General features: G+C 30.5%; 1 protein-coding gene across 1 annotated transcript in view; it reads left to right on the top strand.

The window, feature by feature from the left end:
• The window catches only part of LOC143230833 (uncharacterized), a 56,677-nt gene that overhangs the window by 27,833 nt on the left and 7,274 nt on the right, over positions 1-21,570 (top strand). Inside the window, 11 exon segments of the mRNA XM_076465050.1 lie at positions 1,602-2,344; positions 4,279-4,445; positions 4,815-4,950; positions 7,895-8,913; positions 8,916-9,988; positions 10,309-10,439; positions 13,060-13,221; positions 16,659-17,387; positions 19,418-19,611; positions 20,002-20,163; positions 21,455-21,544. Of these exon segments, the coding sequence (XP_076321165.1) occupies positions 1,602-2,344; positions 4,279-4,445; positions 4,815-4,950; positions 7,895-8,913; positions 8,916-9,988; positions 10,309-10,439; positions 13,060-13,221; positions 16,659-17,387; positions 19,418-19,611; positions 20,002-20,163; positions 21,455-21,544 (4,606 nt within the window).

The following is a 21,570-nucleotide window of genomic DNA, read 5'->3' as shown; positions in this document are numbered from 1 at the left end:
GTATGTAAATTGACTGTAAACTTTAAAGATGATAAACTAACAAACATTTCTTATTTTGCCTAGAATTTGTAACTGTTTTAAATTATGTAACAGCAGTAATAACAAAAAATAAAGAATATTTTGTTAAACATCATTTACATAAAATCAACATTTGTTAAAACTTTTTTTTCATTTTTAATTATAAATATAATTTTTTCTTTCAATTTACACTGCTTTTAAATTGGAACTTATTAGATTGTAAAGGAACATTTGAAGAGGTTAGCAAACTATTGTTTTTGTTCTTGATTTTTTTTAATAAAAAGTGCATGTATAAGGAATTATTAAGTTTGGCTGTTTTTCCATGAGCTTTGCTCACTGTTGTTCAGTTGGGCTTTAATTTGAAGTTCTGTTGTTTGGGATCCAAATGAAGTAATTCTGTATTCAACAGAAAAAAATGTGTTTTGGGTTAATGACTTAAACAAAAACAGCAAAGGTTTTTTAAGTGAGTAATAACAAGTGTTTGTGTATTTTTTAATTTGAAATTATTTTTGGCTGTATATATAATATCCATCCACAGGAAGTGAGGTAATAGTAATAAAAATGCCCATAAAAACTGCAAAATGTAAAATTAAGAATTTTTATATACCCTTATATAGACCAAATGAACTTCCATGCCAAGTTTGGTGAGGATTCATCCACACCATGCAATGTTGTTACTAGGACAGACTGCAGATAGTACTATTATATTTATATAGATTTGGTAAGGTTAATAAAAGAAGTGAACAAAGCTTGATTTTCATTTATTTTGTATATTGTTATTAATACTACATGAAACAAAAATGTTAGAAACGAAAGGAATAAAATAAAATAGATGTCACTATTTTCTACAGTGATGTCACACTAACAAAAGCAACTTAGAGTTGCTATTTTGATAACATCGACAGTTAAATAATGAAGATGCTTGTTTTTGAATTTCTTTTCCATACCAAAATGTAAATTTTGATGTAAAAAGATGGCATAGAGGACTCATATATTCAGTGCTTTGCTACTTAAAAATTTATTGTACAACTTTTAAGCCTTGTGATATACATAGTGTTTTAGATGGTGTTTGATGTTTTTTTTAATTTTTTATTCTCACTTCCTGAAAAATAAATTAGCTTCTGTTTTCCTAAAAGTTTGTTATTTAAAAACAAGCCAAAAATACAGAACTCCACAAAGTAATAAAAATATCACATTTTTGCCCCAGTAGCTCAAATGTAAGTATGTCTTGAGGTTTATGATACTAGAAACAGGATTTCATTACCTGTGACTGTTGTGGCACAGATAACCCAATATACAGCTTTGTGTTTAACAATAATCAAACAAACATCATGTGAATTTACAAAATAAAAATTTGGTATGTGAATCACTGAATGTTTTTAATGCATCATTTAAATGGTGGTGATGAACTATTCAAAGAGAAGTTAACAAAATATTATTTTGAAAGCTAACTTAACTGTTGTAATGCTACATCAATTGCAGATATAATTTTTATTTTTAAAAGTTTTTAAATATTCATTATTCATTTTTTCATATATGTGTGTTGTGTATACAAGTTTACAATAAATTTTACTTTTTACAAGATTAAAAGTGCAAGTAGCAGACCTGGAACTTGAGAAACAGCAGCTGAAACTAGAAGTGAAAGGTCTCCAGAATGAGAAATGTGAAACAAGTGAAGGTAGGGATATAGACAGTACTGCGATATACAGTGCTGACGAAGTTTTGTCCAGTGTATCTTCTTTCCATCAAAATCATAGTTTGGAGAATGACATGCCAATACATTCTAGGTACCATTTGGTGTCTGATACCTTTACAGGTGGTGTAAGAAAGGAAGATCAAAGCTGTGGACAAGCAGAACAAATTGTTGTGTTAGAAGCGTCAGATAGTGATGATATTCTGCTTCTGTTAAACGATCATGGATTTCCACTACACAGTTCACTGGAAAAACATGAAAGAGCTGTAAGCTCACAATTTTTATCACAGCAGCAAGGAGAAGGAATAAATTTTAGCCAGGCAAACTTAGGTGTTACAATGAAAGGTGAAATGGAAATCTCAAGGTCAAAACATGTTATCTTTGGAAACAAACAGCAGTCAGCCATTGCTAATGTTCATTGTGTGTCCTATCCTTCTTCTGATTCTGATGTATGGTCAGAACCTGATCGTAATGTATCCCTTCAGAGAATTGGTATGCCCTTGGACCATAGTAATTGGTATGGGTTTGTAGCCTGTCAGAAATATCCGAGGAAGCAACATTCTGTAGAAGACTGGCATTCAGGTGATAGTTCCAATAGTGCAAAAGAGACTCAGAAACTGGCAAATAGCAGTGGTAAAGTTTTTTTTATTGTACTTTGCATCTGCATGTTTTATAGAAGATATGCTAGCATGTGATGTTCTTCAGATGTTCTGTAATGGTGTTTTATTCACAAGCATGTCCAGCTGAACAAAAATCACATTGGTTTGTTTTATTTTCTGAAGACGAGTTGAAAAAGCACCATAAATATATTTTTTAAACCTTCTCACTATGGGCTTGGTAGATTATAAAAATCTTGTGACCCAAAAGTAACAGAAATGTTATTTAAGTATTTTTACAAGACATTTATTTGTCCATGAATATATGGAATCAGTGTTGACTGCTCCGTGTACAAAGATATTTTCATGTTAAGATTAAAAATACATTTCTTCATCTGAAAATTTTTTTAAAATTTCATAAAGACTAAACATATCTTTTCTTCTTTTTTTGAGAAAAATTTAAATTTTCATCTGCTGTTTTCTGTACCTTGACTCTGTGTGAAGTGTGTCAATTTTTTATGTTGGTTATAAGTTTGGAAATTTGACCAGCATTAAAACCACCATAAAAAATTAGGAAATACATCCAAGTTAACCTTTTTTCTTTATAGAATGACTGCAATTTGTGACAGGAAACAACATTTATTTGTCTTAAATAGCTTAAAGCTCATAACAGTATACTTTCATTTATACTTAATTTTTTTGTTTTATTGGTCACTGAACTGTGTGTAACTAATAATCCTGCTATACAGTTTGTAAATCACTTGGTGAACATACAGCTTATGTTACTGTATTGAATTACTTAATGCACAGGCTGCTCAAGAGCATACCTCATGAAGAACTTTTGTCATACATTATTATTAATTTTCATTATCTTACCTAATCTAACCTGACAAATTTATTTATATTTTATAACAATAAAGGATACACATTAAAAGCAAGAAATATAGTACTGAGTCTGTTGTTTTTATTGTTTTTTTTATTTACTGTTGACTTGACTGTCAATGAAACTTAAGTCCACTTTTTCATGCCAATGGTACTATCTCACTAGATAATTTTTATGTAATTTAATAATGCACCTAATAACATGCACAAAACAAAATATTGCATATAACTAATTTCTTCCGGCCTTTTAAAATTCAGCTAAGATTGTTTACTTGATTTTCATGAAAAAAATATGATACAAAATTTTATAGATTAAAACATTGGCTTTACATTGGTTATAAATAATTCACTGTAAAATATCAGAGCTATTAGTAATTTGTACAAGAAAGAATGTGACAAATGACTCTGATCCAGTCTGTGGCTCTCTAAGCAAATAAGATTGAAAGCTATAAAAATTATACTTTGAGTAATATGTATATTATAATGAGTAATTTATGTTGAATTCCATGTTTTTTGGAAGGATTGTAATTAAATTAAAGAAAATCCTAAAGAGGAAGTGCCACAATTCTCATACTAGAGGAGATTGAGGATTTTAAAAATATTTCCTTATAAAATTAAAAACTTAAAACTTGTATTAAAATTTGATTTATTAACTATATTTTGATACCAGTTGTATTCATAAACAGTGATAATGAATTTTGAGTGTAACTTGAAAGAGTCATGAAGTTCACTTTGACCTGCCCATAGTGAGAGTGTTAACTACATAAGCATGAGTTTTTTCACAGCACAGTAGTGTGTACTTATTTGTAATGTATTTTACAGTGTTTGCTTTTTACTATTCTGATTAGACAGTACTGGCATGTTTGTATTTCCATTTGTAAGATATTCATAAAACACATGATCAGATTTAGCATAGGTGTATGTTTTTAGTTTGTTTTTTTCTTTGTTGCTCATGGAAATGTTATAGTTCTTACACAAGATATAAGATTATATAAATTTTGCACAAGTATGTGTACATATGTAGTTAATCACAGTTATTAGATTGTAATTTTTTATCAGTTTAAAATGTCTCAATTTTTTTATATCAAGCTCGGAAAGCAAGGAAGCAGAAGATACATCCTGATTTTCAAAGAATTGAAATGCGTCTTCAGAATATTGAAGAACTAAATGGAACATTGCAGAATGACTTACGATCTCATCAGGAAGTCATTAAGAAAGTGTTCAGCAAGATCTCGGACGTTATTCCATCTGGAGAGGTAAAAAAATTATTTTATTCAATCTAAAAATACAAAATAAACCATTATTTTAAGGAATGTGAGATACTGGTAGCAGTCTTAAAATTAAACTTAGTTTTATAGCAAAATGATACTATTGTGACTTGGCTGCATATTTTTATATGGATAGAAGAATTAATAAAGATTATATGGTAAGATGTGTGAATGTATGTTTTTTTTCTGAAGTACAAAGGTATTTAATATTTTCTTTGTTACTGTAGCAATGCATATGAAAACTTTATAGAAATTTTTGCATATTATATTAAAAAAATCACTTTATTAAAGACTGTAAAACACAAAAATTAAATGAATTATACTAATATGTATTCAAAAAAATTATTTTTACATAAGAAATCAAATCCAATGGCTGCTGTTCCTAGAGGCTTGATAGAAGATCATCTCCATTCTTTAAGGGTTTTAGAAGAAAAACTGGAAAGAGCTATCATTTCAAATGAAAAGTTGACAGAAACATTAAGAGGAAGATTAGGTATTATAATATTAAGTTTTTTCATAAATAGTTACATTTAAAATGCATGTAAATGTGTGCACAGATAGATAGATAGGTAAATAATCTGTGACTTTAAAGCAAAATGGTAAGACCGACTTACACATACAATGTTATGAAAGATTATTTGTAATTAGTTAAGGTGATGTGAATTTTTTAACCAGCCCAGTAATGATTAAACTAATTTGTATAGACAGTAAAAGAGTATGTGATAAATAAAATGTGTAAAAATCCATTACTTCAAGTTTCAGTTGTTTGGTGCAGCACCTAACTTTTATCTTGCCCACTGCATGTTGTGTATGAATTTATAGTAGGTCAGTTTTTTATCATTCATTCAATAATGATCAATACTTGTTTGTCACAAGAATGATGTCGATAGAACAGGTATGCTGTTAGATAACCATAAATGCAAGTTTTCTACCATATTCAAATTTCTAATAAGTTATAACAAAGTTGTATAAAGAGAGATATTTTTTAATAATTGTAATATATATATTGTACCATTCACAAAAGTGAAAGTTTAACATGTCTCCCAAGAGCTCAAGGGGTGTCTCTACACTACAGTTTGTTGAATAACAAAAGTACGTTCAGTCTGGAAACTCCCAAAGAGAGTGGTTTTAGACGTACTTTTGAGATGAGTTTTTTGTTTCTTTATTGATAAATTTTTAACTGAAATACAGCATCTTCAAGTCTCTGTATTAGCTAGTTCTAAGGTTTACCTACTTGGAGTAAATTCAATATATATCCACATTCTCAGCATTATTAACTAGGAACTACCAACATTTTATGTTTCTGCTATCACTTTATGTTCAGCTGTCACTTGATATATGAACAATTTAACTTGTGATTCTGTGGGATAGGTTAAAACATCAAGATAGTCAGCAGTAGGATGAGTAAATAGGAACATTTTGAAAGCTGCTACACACATAATAATCTAGTTGACTTGCCACATAATATCTAGCAAGATGATTCTAAACAGTTCCTGAATACCCCTGTGTGTTCTTTGGAGGCTTCCATGCTTCTTGTGGCTATTAAGCTTGTGATGCACTAGTAGACTTTAGTCAACTTACCACTTCAAAGCACTTTGTGTGGCCTTATGACTAAAATAGTGCAGGAATTGCCTTCTTTTTAGCCAATAAAATGTCCAAAAATTTTCAGTTTAAATTAAGAAAAACTGGATTAAGTAGTTTGTTGTTTTTTTTCCAACAAAAATGTGTCTTACTGGGACATGAGAGCCTATTTAATAATTTCTGTATTAAAAAAAATATCCATGTTTAATAGATATTGTGTGTTAATTGGTTGGGTAATTAAAATTAAAACATTTTCTTTTGCAGATAAAAATTTGTAAAAGTTATTGGGTACAAGCAACATTTCATAAACATACAAATATGACACTTAATTGAGTAAGGAAGCACATTATCTTAATATAATAGTACATCAGGAAACAACGATTTTTGAGCATTTTTGAGAAAACATAGAAGACCATCTTGTAGCAGAACACCTAATCAGTCTCTAGAATATTGCTTAAACAATACAGTTACATGCAAAGACTAGTTTTACGAGCAAAACAATAGATTAATTATGGAATTCTGCCTTTTCCATCTTTAATGACCTGTTCATGTTCATTCTAGAACAATAATTGTTTGGAAACAAAATCACACACATCAAGAAAACTTAAATCTGATTAAAATATATCAATGGCATTTTTAGCATATGGCAACATGAAAGGTACTGACTGTACTTAATTTCATTGAATTCTTAAACACTTTAGACCCAGTGTCTACATGAAGTAGAATCTAACAGTTATGTCCCTGTTTTAGATATTAATGTAAAAAATAGATAATATTAATGATACCTCCAATGTATACAGGAAACTCCATTTCATCACCATGCTGCTACACACACAAGACCTCAGAAAATGACCTCCTACTTCACCTACTGAAATTGTACTATACTACTTTGCATCCACAAAGAAGACTTACAGATTGAATTAAACCAGTTAAAGAATACAGTACTATCTAAAAGTTTCAACCCCAGCATCATAAATGAGGCTTTTATTAAACTCTAAAGCTAAGGATAATGTTTTAACTCTAACCTTTCACCTAAGAACATAGAACTTTTGCAAAAAATAAAATATTCTGTAGTTTATGTGTGATGATGAAGAATGGGTTAAAAAAAAGGTTACACACAAAATAATCAAAATGTTAATACAGAATGATTTGGGCATTTTGTGGTTATAATACCAAATCTTTGAATTATCAGTCAAAATAACTGTGTTGTAGAAATTGAATGATTTTCATTTGTGATGTTTCAGTTAGATCCATCATGTGCATGTTGTTATTTTACTTGTGGGTCAGAATCTTAAGTTAAAGCTTGTTTGTAAAGATCTTACTTCAGATTGTTCTGTTACTGGAGGACATTTGACATTACTTGTTGAGTAGAATTTAGCTTTTTGATCTTTCGTTGCATTTTTAAATCAAAATTTAATTGATAGTATCAAAATGCTCTTTTTGTGTTTTTATATATCTATATAATAATTATATTTATTATATTGTTATTAATTTGTAATATGCATATATATTTCATCTCTTATTTTGCTTGGGGAAATGGATAATCCAAAATTGTTTGAATCACTTGGATTTAATTCAAAGGCTGACTTAGCAATGTACATAGTAATGTATCTTTGTGTTTTAGTGTGTAAGTGCTTTAAAATGATGTAGATGTAAACAGATTAACTGACTAAATTAATGTGAATGATGGGTTATTAAAATCATGTGTTTACATTAAAGCACTGCTCCATGTTTTTCTAAAATGTTTTTGGGGTCTTGTTTTATTTTTATTATTTGCTTGAAACATCTGTTTGTGTATTTAATACATACATACATGTAGATAAGAAGTTTGTGTCAAATTGTTTTTCTTTGTTAAGAGTTGGAACAAGAACTTGAAGAGAAAAGGCAAGCATACAGTGAGCTTTTAGAAGCTAAAAATCAGTTGGAAAAAGAGGTAAGCATGAAAGGTCACTTACATCAGGAAGTTCACACAAGACTCCAAAACCTAATGGAAGACATTAGTGACTTACGGGCTCGACTTTTTGAGAAAGATCAACAAAATAAGCATGCACAAGATACTATGATTGCCATGGAGAAAGATCGAGAAGCTAGACAAAAACAGTGTAAGGAAGTCCAAGACTGGAACTTGAGGCTTCAGAAAGAAATAGAAGAAAAAGAAACCATCTGTAAAAGTTTGCAAACAAAACTGGAAGACCTTAAAGAACAAAATGCATCTCTTGAAAATCTAGCACAGCAAAGTGATAAACGCCTAACTGAAATTTATGAAAAGTATCTGAAAAATAATAGGTCAGAAGAGGAATATACTAGGTTGGAGAACGAAATTAGTAAGAAGGAAAGAGAAGCGAGTCAACTGTCGAGAGCAAATGAAAATTTACGAAATCAAGTTATGGTGAAAGAAACACAGGTTGAAACTCTCGAAAAAGACAAGTCATTGTTGAATTTGGAAGTATCAAAACTCAATGATAAATGCATCACCTGTAACAAAATAGTTTCACGGCTTAAGGAAGAGCTATCAAATACTAAAGATAAACTTTTCAAAACAGAAAAAGATTTTTCAGAAATGAAAGAAAAAATTAATGAATATCAGACTAATGAAAATAATTTTGTGACAAAAGCTTCTGAAACAGAGCAGCAACTTCTCAAAGCTCAGTATGAGGTTTCAGAGTTACACAATAAACATGAATGGTTGGAAGACCAGTTACGTACAAAAGAGGAGAAACTGGAGCAGTTTAGTGACAAAATATCCTGGTTAGAAAACCAAATTGATCAGAAGCAGAAAGAGCTTGAATTATCAGCAGATAAATGCGTTAGGTTACAAAAAGAATTCCACGAAAACAACCAACAATATGAAGTAGTAAAACTGACTTTGAAAAACAAGTGAAAGAAAAAGAGCATGAACTTGATGAGTTAAAGTATCAGTTGAAACTGAGAAATGAAGAATACACCAAATTTCAGGAACTAGAAATAAAATGGACAGAACTAGTAAGAGAAAATAAGAGGCTTCAAAATATAATAGCTAATATAAAAGACAAGCTTCATGAAAAATCTGATATTGATAATGAAAGAGAACTAAAACTTGATGCACTAGAAAAAGAAGTTAAAGCAAAAGAAAAACAAGTAATTGAACTTACTAAAATAAATGATAATTTAAATAACCAGCTGACTGTGAAAGAAAAACAGGTTAGCAGTCTTGAGCAAGATAAATCACTGTTGTCTTTAGAAGTATCAAAATTCAAGGAGAAATGTAGTACCTCTGATCAAATGACTTCACAGTTTAAAGAAGAGCTGTTATTAACTAAGACAAACCTGGCCAAAATGAGAAAAACTTGCTCAGAAATGGAAGAGAAAATTCATCAGTCACAGACCAGTGAAAACCATTTTGTAACAAAAGTTTCTGAAACGGAGCAGCAACTTCACAAAGCTCAGCACCAGATTTCAGAGTTACACGACAAACATGAATGGTTGGAAGATCAGATACATACAAAAGATCAGAAGCTTCAACAGTTTATTGACAAGATATCCTGGTTAGAACAGCAAATCAATCTTAAACAGAAAGAGCTTGAAATATCAGCAGACAGGTGTTTGAAGTTGCAACAAGAGTACCATGAAAACAACCAACAGTATGAAATTGCCAAAAACAACTTTGAACAACAATTAAGAGACAAAGGCCAAATGATTGAGGAATTAATGGAGAAAGAAACTCACTTCAAACAACAGATACAAGATAGAGATCAAGAGCATGATAAACTTCAGGACTGGAATATGAAGATACAAGAAACCATTCAAGTGAAATGGATAGAAGAACTAAGTGAAAAAAACAGACTTCAAAAGAGAGTAGATGCTTTGGAAGAGGAAATTGAGCACTTGAAGGAGAAAGAAAGTAGCAAGACAGACAATGGAAAAGAACATTCTGGATACAAGTTCTCAGAGTTCTTCAAAGAAAAATCGAGGCAAGTGTTGTGCAAATAGTCATGATATATTACATAATAGTGTTCTTACTCAATGCAGGAAACAGATAATTACTGTTGAAAGATATTTTTCTATGCAAAATGTTTCAGAACATCAAACTTGTACAAAATTTGAAACGTGAGCTTATTTAACTAATTCCTTTCAGTTAGGACTCGTTTAATTGTATGCTCATATTAACTTGATTATTTTCTACCAATATTGTAAGTTTTTCTCAAGATAATATTTTTATCTAAACTGTGATATGATTATAAGACAGAATAAATAGAAAATGTGTTAATGTAAAATATTGTGTGTGTTACAGGTTAGAAGAAGAATTAAATGCAACACAGCAGAGGTTAAGAGAAGTTACTCAACTAAATAAATCACTACAGGTTGAACTGAAGGTTATGGATAAACTGGGTGTTCAAAAAGATGATCACGCTATTGTTGAAGGTATTCAAAAAGTTGATACAAATATTGTAGTTAACTAAACAAATTCCTCTCAACTGTATCAAATTGTCAGTAGCCCATCTAATAATAAATATTACTAAGGTAATTCATTTCATCACATAAATAATCTTGTAAGAAAAGGTTTCAGTAACATAGTTCTTAAAAGGTTTTAAAGGTAATTAAAGTTTCATGATGCATCCATGAATTATTGAACTCATTTTTGTTTAAACTGCAGCTTAGAGTCTTCTTTAGTATAATGTATTATCACTTATTTTCCCAACTCTATGCTTGTTTAAATACAATAATCAGGAGTATTAAAAAAACTGTTTAAATTTAGACCTTCTGTAAGTGTACTTTATAAAATTATACTCCATCATACTTTTAATGCATTATTATTTTACCTGTCATGTGTAGAGTTACTGCAATTCCTCAAATATGTAAAACTGCATGTAGACTAAAATTAGACTATTTCTTTTTTAACATTTTTTAAGCGTTTAACTTTTGATTCTGCTTTAGTATACTGTGATGACATTTTATGTCCAAATTTTGCATGGCTTTCCCTACTTAATTTATATGTGAAATGAACAGAATGGTTACATTGGATATTTAAAACTGGCATGACTCATATTGAGCGTTAATACTTTGAACAAAACGTTGGATGCATTATATTATTTCGATATGCATATTACCAAGTCTCATGACAACCGTAGTGTATTTGAAGCTGTGGTGTAACAGCATGCATCTGAACTACATTTCGACATTATCCGACTCTTCGAAGGTAGTGTGATGGACCAAAAACTGGGAAGAATATATAACAGTCCTTTCTAACAAAAAAAACTTCTTTTCAATTAGATCATAAAAGTGTATTCAGGATGAGTATATGGAATTTCCTTCAGAGAGTTATCTCTTGTACTTCATGGCAATGGAAAACAAAGGAATATGGATCAACTTGTAGGTCCAGGAAGAGACCTTCACAAAAATTATACCCCCAGTAATGGAAAGCAAACTGTAGACTTGTAACAGGTGAGTCTTCAAAAGAAAAGCTCAGTGGTAAAACTTTCCTTGTGCCACAGCCAACAGTAAGCAGCATAATCAAGTAGAATCTTTATCTGGAGAATCAACACAAGTTGTTTCCATCACATATCTGTTCAACTTCTGCATACCTCAAGCAGCTGTATTGTGAAATGGGTATCTATGCTATACTATAAGTGAACATGCTGGTAAAATTGCTGGATCCAACATCTGTTGATTTTTGTATAGTCAGATTGCTGAAATGCACACTGGAATGTGGCTGTCCTAAAATAATAAATAGCTTATGAAAAGCAACAGGAATGAGAAATGTGCTTTGGACATGACAACCTTACAACAAAGTCTTTTGCAACAGAAACTGCTGCAAGGCTACTGTCAAGATGCATGACCTTTGGATAGAGTATTACTGAATATGATGATATGGACTGTAATGATTTTTTGAGACTTCAAAGTCATTTTGGCATAGTGTACTCAACCTTTGTATATCTCAGAAATAGGAAGGTTATATTAAGTATTTGAATCAGGCACAACTATCTTTGAATTATTAATAATTTGTATGTCATACATACTATGATTATGTTAGATATTTGAACATGGTACACCTGTCTATCAGTAAATATGTGTCTAAGCAGAATGGTTAAATTATATATTTTACCTAACACAACTGTCCTTCTGTGATAAATGATTTACACATCTCATAAATAGCATGGTTATATTATGTATTTGCACCTAGCATAGCTATCCTTCAATTTGTACTTTTCATTAGTAGCATGATTATATTACATATATGAATGTATTCTAGAACTACTAATTTGTACATCTCATAAATAGTTTGATTATATTAGATATTTGAACTGGCACATCTGCTCTTTAGTTATTACTAATTTTTTATATATTATGAGTAGCATTTTCATGTTACCTGAAGTTGATGTCAGGGGGATTAGTGTTCAGATCTGACCCCCTCACTTTTCTCATTCATCCCCAGGAGTCCCAATTGTAGATTACATATTTTTACTTAACACAGCTGCCCTTTCCTGATAAATGATTTGTACATCTCATAAATGACGTGGTTATATTATGTATTTGAACCTTGCACAGCTATCCTTGAATTATTAATAATTCATACATCACAGCTAGCATGATTATGTTAGATATTTAAATTGGTACAGCAATACATGGTTGCATCATCTACAATTACATTTTTGAACCCTGTACAGCTGTCCCTGACTGATAACCAATTTGAACTTAGTGCAGCTGTCCTTGTATGACTATTCTTTGTATTTTATTTGTTTAAAAGTAATAATAATCTCTTGATCTATATCCTTTGAACTTAATTTCTTGCTTGAGAGGTTAAATTTTTTGTGACATTAAATTTCCAAAGTCACTGAACAGCAGAGAGTATTTTTTTCCTGTTGTTATTATTTTTTTACTATGTACAGATTATTAAGAAATATAAAAATAAAATATGCAGCTGTTGTTCATTAAAGGATATTTAGCATTTTGGAAATACACTATTCAAATACTAAATGATCAATTTGAAAATGACATTCATTATTCCATAACTTGTTTGTTTGTGGCCTGTGTGAATATTTAGCCCAGGCAGAACAACTAGAAGAGACCAGCAAAGCATTACTTCTAGAACTTGTTGGGGAGCTGCGACAGCTCAGATCAGCTTTGATTAAAAGTACTCATGTGAATAGTAAGCTACATCGACGAATCAAACAGTATTCAAGTAAAAAAGAAGGGACCAATTCCAGTAAGAAAAATTGTCAACTTATCCACATGTTGAATTTAAACTTTTGGTAAAAGGAGTTGAATAACAATACTTAGTCATTATCACATATTATAAAACATATTAATCAATCTGAATACAAACCATTGAGAACTTTGTAATTCCAAGGATAAGTTTTTAATTTATTTAAGGGCAATTGTAAATTTAAATCAAAAAGTAAATATGATTTTCATAAACCTACAAGTAAAATGCTTATAATCAGTTGTATTCCTCATGAAACTATTGTTGTTGACATATATAATTGAGTACAATCATGCCTTGCCAACAAAAGCCATATATACCACCACAATGAAAACTTTATAACTTTTTACAATAGTTAAAAGTTTTCTTTTTTTTATGCGAGTGTGAGGCTAAAACATCTCGAATGTATAGATTCAACACAACTGTTTTACAGTTTTTTTTATATTACATGACAAAAATAAAATTACTGAATGAAATAGTTTCAGATAAAACTTGAGATGAACTGTCTACAGATTAGGTCACTGTGATCATAAATATTTAATATCTGTTTTTATATATGCTTTTATTAAGTACTTTTATATATAATATCTGTATAAATATTTAGCTTGAAAATTTGAAAAATGTCACTGAGATATATTTTTTGAGAAACACTGAAAATACTTACCATTGCTGTGAAGCGTAATTATTGATTTTTGTGTTTTTACATTCTTCTAAAACGTTTGTATGAAAATTTGATTTGATAAAGCTAAATTTACCTTACTTTTATTCTAAGTACAACACATGCAGTTCTACTGCATTTACATTCATTTGCATACAATAAAAACAACTAAAGTTATAAGCAAGCCAATTTTTCCCTCTTTTGTTTTTAATTCCTAATTAAAAGATTAAATTTATATAATACATTTTAAATTCATTTTACATTTATTTTTAGTGATTTTTTCCTGACCATTGAAATAATTACTTAGGCCAATATGACCTAATACAAACCTTGCATTATGCAGTGGCTTTGTTATAGAATTAAAACTTGGTATGGTTGGATGTAAGATGTTAATCTGAGTGTACTTCATCTTGCTCCACAAAAGACATCTATCTTTCTACTATACTGCAGTGTTGTAATTGAAATGATGTATAAAATAAATGTGCTATCCTCAACCAAGAATCCTCAATAGCCTTACAAGTTGAAATTCTTATAGGCAGCATTAGAATTAATTAATGTATGAGATCTTTTTCCCATGTGACAACAATATCAAGTGTGGGGTATGTGTATACCCAATTCAGTTTTATCAGTCATCAAGATCTCTACCAGCCTACATTCAAATTAAATTATTTTAGGCAAGATTAGAATAAATTAAGTTGAGATTTTGGATGTGGTCAGATACATCATTTGAAAGGGTTTGACCTTCTGAGTCCAAAACTGTAATTGGATGTCAAATAAGTCAAGAATGACATAACTATAAGCTACAAGTTTGTGCTCTGAGCCATTCTATGAGCCACTATACCCTGGCTAAGAGTAAATCAGAAATGTAGTTGAAGTTTTTCTTAAACATCATTTATTTTAGCAACATTTCATCAAACTAAGCTTTTACCAGTTTTTTCAACCTCTGCATATAATTTTCCACTGAATTTGAAAGCCTTATTAGCTTGTACAGAAACAGATTTCGTGATGTATTTGAACACTAGTCTGTGATTTGTCCATGTTGAGAGAGAGTGATTGGCTAAAATGAAAGGGAGAAAGTTATCCTGTATTGATTTTACATAGTTCAAATTAGCACCAATTTGTTGAAAATTATTCCGACTTTCCTCCTAGTCCACTGCTGGTACAGCAGCAAATCCACAGATTTACAATGCTAAAATCAGGGGTTCGATTCCCCTCAGTGGACTCAACAAATAGCCCCCTGTGGTTTTGTTATAAGAAAACACAAACTTTCCTCCTAAATGGTTAGGAGTGCTGTATTATGTTTAAACTAAAAATGAAATTTTATGATCACTGATGTGTTTGTTTGGAGCTTTTCTGAAATGAATCTAAAATTGAAAGTTGTGATTTATTTTCTATACTGTATAAAATGAAATTAGTAGAATCTTTTTTTATTAAATAAATTTCAGATTTAAAGTTATTTTTCCATTTGTGTAAGAAGTAAGTTTGTTTTCAACAGTTTGTTAAGCTCAGTGGTACAATGTTACTAGCATATTTAATTCAGTTCGCATGTTCTATTATATACTGAATAAAAGTGTCTTCTAGTGTTTGTGAGCATATTTTTTTACTGTGTTTTAAAAGGTGACTCATTTTTTAATATAAATACAACTGTTTTTATACATTTTTTTTGTTTTTGGATTTTGCACAAAGTTAAGTCATCTGCACTAGCTGTCCTTAATTTAGCAGTGTAAGAATAGAGGGAAAGCAGCTAGTCATTGCCACCCACTGCTAACTCTTGGGCTACTCTTTTACCAATAAACAGTGGGATTTACCATTTCATTATAATGTCCCCACAACTGATAGAGCAAGTATGTTTTGTGTGAAGGAGATTCAAACCTGCAATCCTCAGATTACAAGTGCCTTAACCACTTGGCCATGCCAAAGCCCTAAAATGTATAATACAATGACTAAAATTTAACTATTTACTTGGTTAAATCCATGAGGTTTATAATTGGTATTAAAATACAAAGGGCAAGACTGTATCTGAGATTTATGAGCAATATACAGTAATTTTTCTTAGTTGAAACTCAGTTATTTTGTACACAATACATTGACTGAGTGTATGTATGTATACATACACCAAGAGAGAGAGAGGATCAATTTGTATTACAGTTTTTAGATTTTCTTGGTTAAGAACAACAGCAGCTCTTATTCTATGAATTCCAGCATCCAATTATGTTCACTACAGCTGTGTAACTCTGTACTTTTGACAATTTCTGGTATTCACTAGGAAGCAGCAGATATTAAAATCATACTGTTTACCTTAGCTGTAGGTTGCTAGTAAAAAAATTTCATGGGAGGGAAGAATCCCATTTCCCTGGCATAATATGCAAACAATTTCACAGATTCCATGGAGTGATGTATAAAAACAAGTTACTTTGAAGTAACAGTGGTTCCAGTATTTCTCTGCAATAGCTACTATTCTTCAAAATGCTAGTGAATAAATTTGGTGAAATGAATAGCATGATCAGGTTGTGCTGCTAATAGAAGTTTACAATAGGTTTGTGTGAAGACAGGACATCAGAGTATCACTCTTTTTTTTATGTAAGGGTTAAGTGGGTTTCTATTGATTGAAAAAATAGAAAAAATTATATTTTCACAGTTGATTATGAAAACCATCTGTGACTTACTGTCATAGTAGTAGTGACATTGTTATTATGTTGTACCTTAATACTACTAATTAGTGAAAGCTTTGTCTATGACTCAATTTCCATTTTTAACTATTTTTATAATATGATCTTTACAGAACTACACAGTGAGAATGCTGTCTCTCCTGTAAGCAATTTGACTCTTGCAAGTAGTGGTAATTTTCCAAGAGCTAACACTCCCGAAGAGTCTGAGTGTTCTCTGAGAGGAGTGCCTTCTTATCTTCTGCATGATGAAGTTCAACATACTTCAGTTAACTGGACACAACCAACCTGCAAGAATGGATTGAAAGATAATGAATTTACTGCCACAAAACGGAAATCTAGTAGAAATGAATTGCGTGGAAGTTCCCTTCCAAATGGTCACATAAACACAGAGGTAAACAGTTCAGATGGATCTCAACAGCTATCAAGTGGTAGTGCTGACACAGAAACACCTCAAGATACAATATTGTCAAGTAATACAATTCAACCACATCTGATAGATCAGAGCAAAAGAATCTCATCAGATCTGTCTTCACGTCAGTCCAGTGGTGAAAGAGAAGGGTTTCGGCATGGTTCTAATGGAACTGAAACACCTGCCAGTGGAAGACCTTGCTACTCTTCTCCTGATCTAGGTATTGAATCAGACCCAAATCGTGAAGGTGGAGAATTAGCAATCAGAAAAGGACAGGACTCTACCACATGGAATAAACTTGCTGATCCTAAATGGTTTGTATCATCCAGCCACTCAGCATTAGACCCTGTAGGAATAAGTAACAAGACAAATGGAAGTTTAAGCAGGTTACATAGAACATTTCCTGGAGAACAACTTCCACAAGATATGATAGGTAAAGAACACGATGCAATTTCTGTTGTTTAAGATTACTAAGTATATGTCATTCTGATATAATTGTTTTGAAACACAATAATACTCAAAAGTCATGAGTGAGTGAGAGAGGCCTTTTGTAAAATATACCATTTGTTTATTTATTGAAATTTTTAATTATGAAAGTATTTTAATAGTCTCTTTGTTGTGAATGAAGTTGACAGTGTCTTGTATTTTGCTCTTAAAGTATGCATTTTCAGAAATCATTGAGAAGGGATAGAGTGTTTTACACTTTAGACAACAATTAGATTAAATAATGTTATTTGATCAGCTTCACTAAGCTTTCTGACATACCAAAGTGGTAGGGAATGTTTGAAATTTTAGAATAACGTTGAATGGTCTGGTAGTTGGTTCACTTCCCGTATGGGTGCAAGTACGTACAAGAAATGGTTTTATTTAACAAATATTGAAGTCTGAGTTTTACTGCTGTTCTTTAACTGTTTGACACTAAGTATGCTGTATTTGTGCAGTGGGCATTATGTGAATGTAACACATAGACAGGGTTTACATGGGACCTTGAAGTCCTGGAAAGTCATTCAAATGAGCTCTAAAATGTCTGTACTATAAATCATAGACAAAAATAGATATTAATTCAAGGTCCTGAAATTTCAGTTTCAATAGAAAAATTCTTTAAGAACTGATCATATTAATTAAGAAATATTGAACAAAGTTATTAAACTATCTAAAAATAGGATTAATAAATGAACACATCATATCATCATCATTCCACCTGTCTTTGAGATATTTATATGAACGTCCACTCTTTAATTTATTTTAGTAGAATTTTTTTATTTTTCCTATGATAAGTCTTCAAACACGGAACTCAGAGCAGACATTGTTCATGCTTTTATTTTCACTGTGATGCTGTTTATCTTTAAAATGTTAACATGCATGTGATAAGAGCACATCCTGTTTTCTTTCCAGTCTCACCCTATTTACAATCCATACATTCTGTACTATAAATATTTTCTACAATTGCAACTGGTTTCATTTTGTTATCATTGAAAAAGTAATTCAGCTTTCCTTCATGATAAGAATATAAATTTATCCATGATGAAAAGCATACATTGTATACTTTATGTGTCTCACTGTATTTATTATTTTTATCGTAGTTGATAAACCACACATGTGGTATGATTATTGTGTGAATGAGACTAAGTAAGGAAGTGTAATTATTATAAATCTTTATTAGTCATTTACAAATCTTGATTTTATAGTCAGGATTAATAATACATGTTTACTTATTTTTAATGCCAAGAATTATTATTTCTACTTAACTTTACCAGTCTTCTTCTCATGAAAATGTTAACCAGAATGGCTGCTGTAGGACCACCCATAGTTATTACCTCAACATTAAGAAAAATCATTAAATTGAACTGAAGTTTCCATATTTGTAAAACAAAAAGCATTTGTTGTAATGTAATAAGATACTTGGCTTCCATCCATGTGTAGCACGATCAGTTGATTCCATTGACTGACAGTTGTGTGAACAAAGACATCATGAGTAGTAACCAAAACATTGTTGAGGATTAGATATATTCAGTAGAGTAATTAAAAGGTTCTTGATTTTTTAAACACATACTCCCTTTAAGGTTTAAAGTCCAAACATCCGAGCAATAAATATACACAAATTGTAATTGAAAACTCCTCTGGGTGAGGTGACAAATTTGAGAGGTATGTCCTGTTCATGTATCTTTGGTACTCACAAACATAAGGTGTTATATTTTCACTTGACCTTAAAAATTGGTAAAGATAATTATTTAATTTATTTTATTTCTCTAAGTCCAATAATAATTGGCTGAAATTTCTTTCTTCACATTTAAAGGTAATTTTCTTGATTAGTCAGTAACAATCGTCTTAGTGTGATAATCACAACAACAAAACTTTGTCAGCTTTCATAAAGACAAGACCTTTATTGTTTTCTAGTTGTTCTAAAGCTTGAACTTCATTTGCCAAATGATTTCTGATTTCTTGTCCTATTGATTTTTTTAGGTCTAACTGACCATGATTTCTCAGTTTCGACTCCAGAACTTTGTGAAACTATGCTTCATGCTGTGTGCTGGTTGAAGGATTATGAATTATTGAAAAAGGAAATAGGAGAAAGTCTTGTCTTACTGAGAGGTGTGGAGGCTTGTGTTAAAAACAGATTAAATTCCATCAGTGTGCGAAACACTAGTGCAGACAAAGTGAGTTTAGAACACTGATGCTGCAAGTAGCTTTCATGAGCAAATTTTTGATTTTTTCTTTGTTGACACTTCATTAGAATAGAATATCAATTTTTTTTTTTTTTTTAGATAATTATATAATTGTGTGGAAAAAATGTAGATATATATATATATATATAAATAAAATAAAATTAATGTTACTAATGAAGAAAATTTTGTATCAGAATGTGCCATACTTAAGATTTTAAATTAATGATTTTTGCTACTGTAGTTTTGTTAATAGTTTAAATTAGATATCATGGAAAAATATTTTGTTGCTTTCTTTTACAACTTGGTAGGTTTCAATTGGCTGTGTGGTGAACTAAAAAGTGTAATAATTAGTTGATTTTTTTTTGTGGCTTTTATTTTTAGAGCTTAGAATATAGCACAATGAAAGAGATTAACACAAACTGTGTATATCTTGGTGGTTGCCTGGAGAAGTCTTGGGATATTATTGCTTGCTTTTGGGTGACATCTATTCCTCTCAAAAAAGCTGTATTATCATCTACATCACTCAGTCCTTTGATTATAGAGGTAATAAAGTTTTGTAATAATTTGTTGAAGGAATGAGATAATGAACCACACAACTTGGACTTGGCCTTTTTGTCATCATTCTATTACATTTTATTGTTCAGTTTTTTCCACGAGTTTGGTCAATTTAATGGACCATGTGACTTTTTTGTAATCATATAAAGTATTTATACATTTGATACTACTAATTCTCAATATTATGTGTATATCTTCACAAATTTGATATTCTTTCACAAACAGAAAAATCGTATATTTTTGTGAAGTATTTTTAATAAACTAAAAAAAAAATTTGACTTTGAATATGTCAGCTGTTTGTTTTTAATAATTCATGTGCAAAGCGATTTTCATGTTAAGATTAAAAATTCCAAATTCCATTTGTGTAACCTCTAAAACGTCATTTCAAATGTTTGTTTTCAGTAAAACTTTATATTTTATCTGTTATTTTCTCTACCTTAACTCTGTATAAGGTTGGTCAATTTGACCAGTCTTGTAATAAAATAGAGATGAGAAGTTACCTAAAGAAAATGTTACATGAGTCACACAAGAAGAAATACAGGATTTTTAAAACATTGCCTAAAAATTAAAAACTTGTGTTCTATTAAAATATGGGTTATCAGCTAAAATATTATGCTATACTAATTGCTATAACTTAAACAAACAAAGTAATCAACTTTTAAATTTAAGACACTAAAACCTTGTGTCTCATGCAGTAATGGATACTCAGGGCAAAGGGGTTAAGCATGTAAGAAATTAAAACACTTGATTTATAGGGAAAATGGTTATAAAAGATTGTAAACATTTATCAGATAGCACAATATGGCAAAATATTTCAGAGATTTATCTTTTAAAACCTATAAATGAAGATTGTGATTTGTTAGTTTGAAAATTAAGAATTTTGAAAAACTGTATTTGACTCTCAGATGGTACCAAGATGTCTAACATGTGGGACAGAAGGGGCATGTGTTACTCTTATCCACCCACACACACTTTTTTTTTTTACCACTACTAGGTTTGCAAATTTGTTCTGAAAAATTGAGGTTAAATGAGAAAAGTTTAAATTGACTACCACACTGAGGAATTGTTGGATATGTAATCATGCACTTATTCTAAGCTGGATATCATATTGTGTATATATATGTGTGTGTGTTTAGAGAAGTCAATTGATCTGATATATTGAAATTATTTTCTTTCTTAATTTCACTTTAAATATTCTTTTGATAATGGGATAGAAGTTCTCTCTATACCCCCTTATGCTAAAAGTAATCATAATGTTATAAAATGTTTTCCTCTGCAGAATCAGAAACTTCGAGATGAGCTGTTGGAAGTAAGAAATCAGCTATCTTCACAACATAAACAGTTAGAAGAAGCTATGCACAAGCTATCTGTAAGTAACCTGTACCAAAAACTGGT

This window comes from Tachypleus tridentatus, chromosome 10 (genome assembly GCF_004210375.1).
Source record: "Tachypleus tridentatus isolate NWPU-2018 chromosome 10, ASM421037v1, whole genome shotgun sequence".
Classification (NCBI taxonomy): domain Eukaryota; kingdom Metazoa; phylum Arthropoda; class Merostomata; order Xiphosura; family Limulidae; genus Tachypleus; species Tachypleus tridentatus.
Note: the sequence above shows the minus strand (reverse complement) of the source record. Positions and strands in the feature narration are given on the sequence as shown.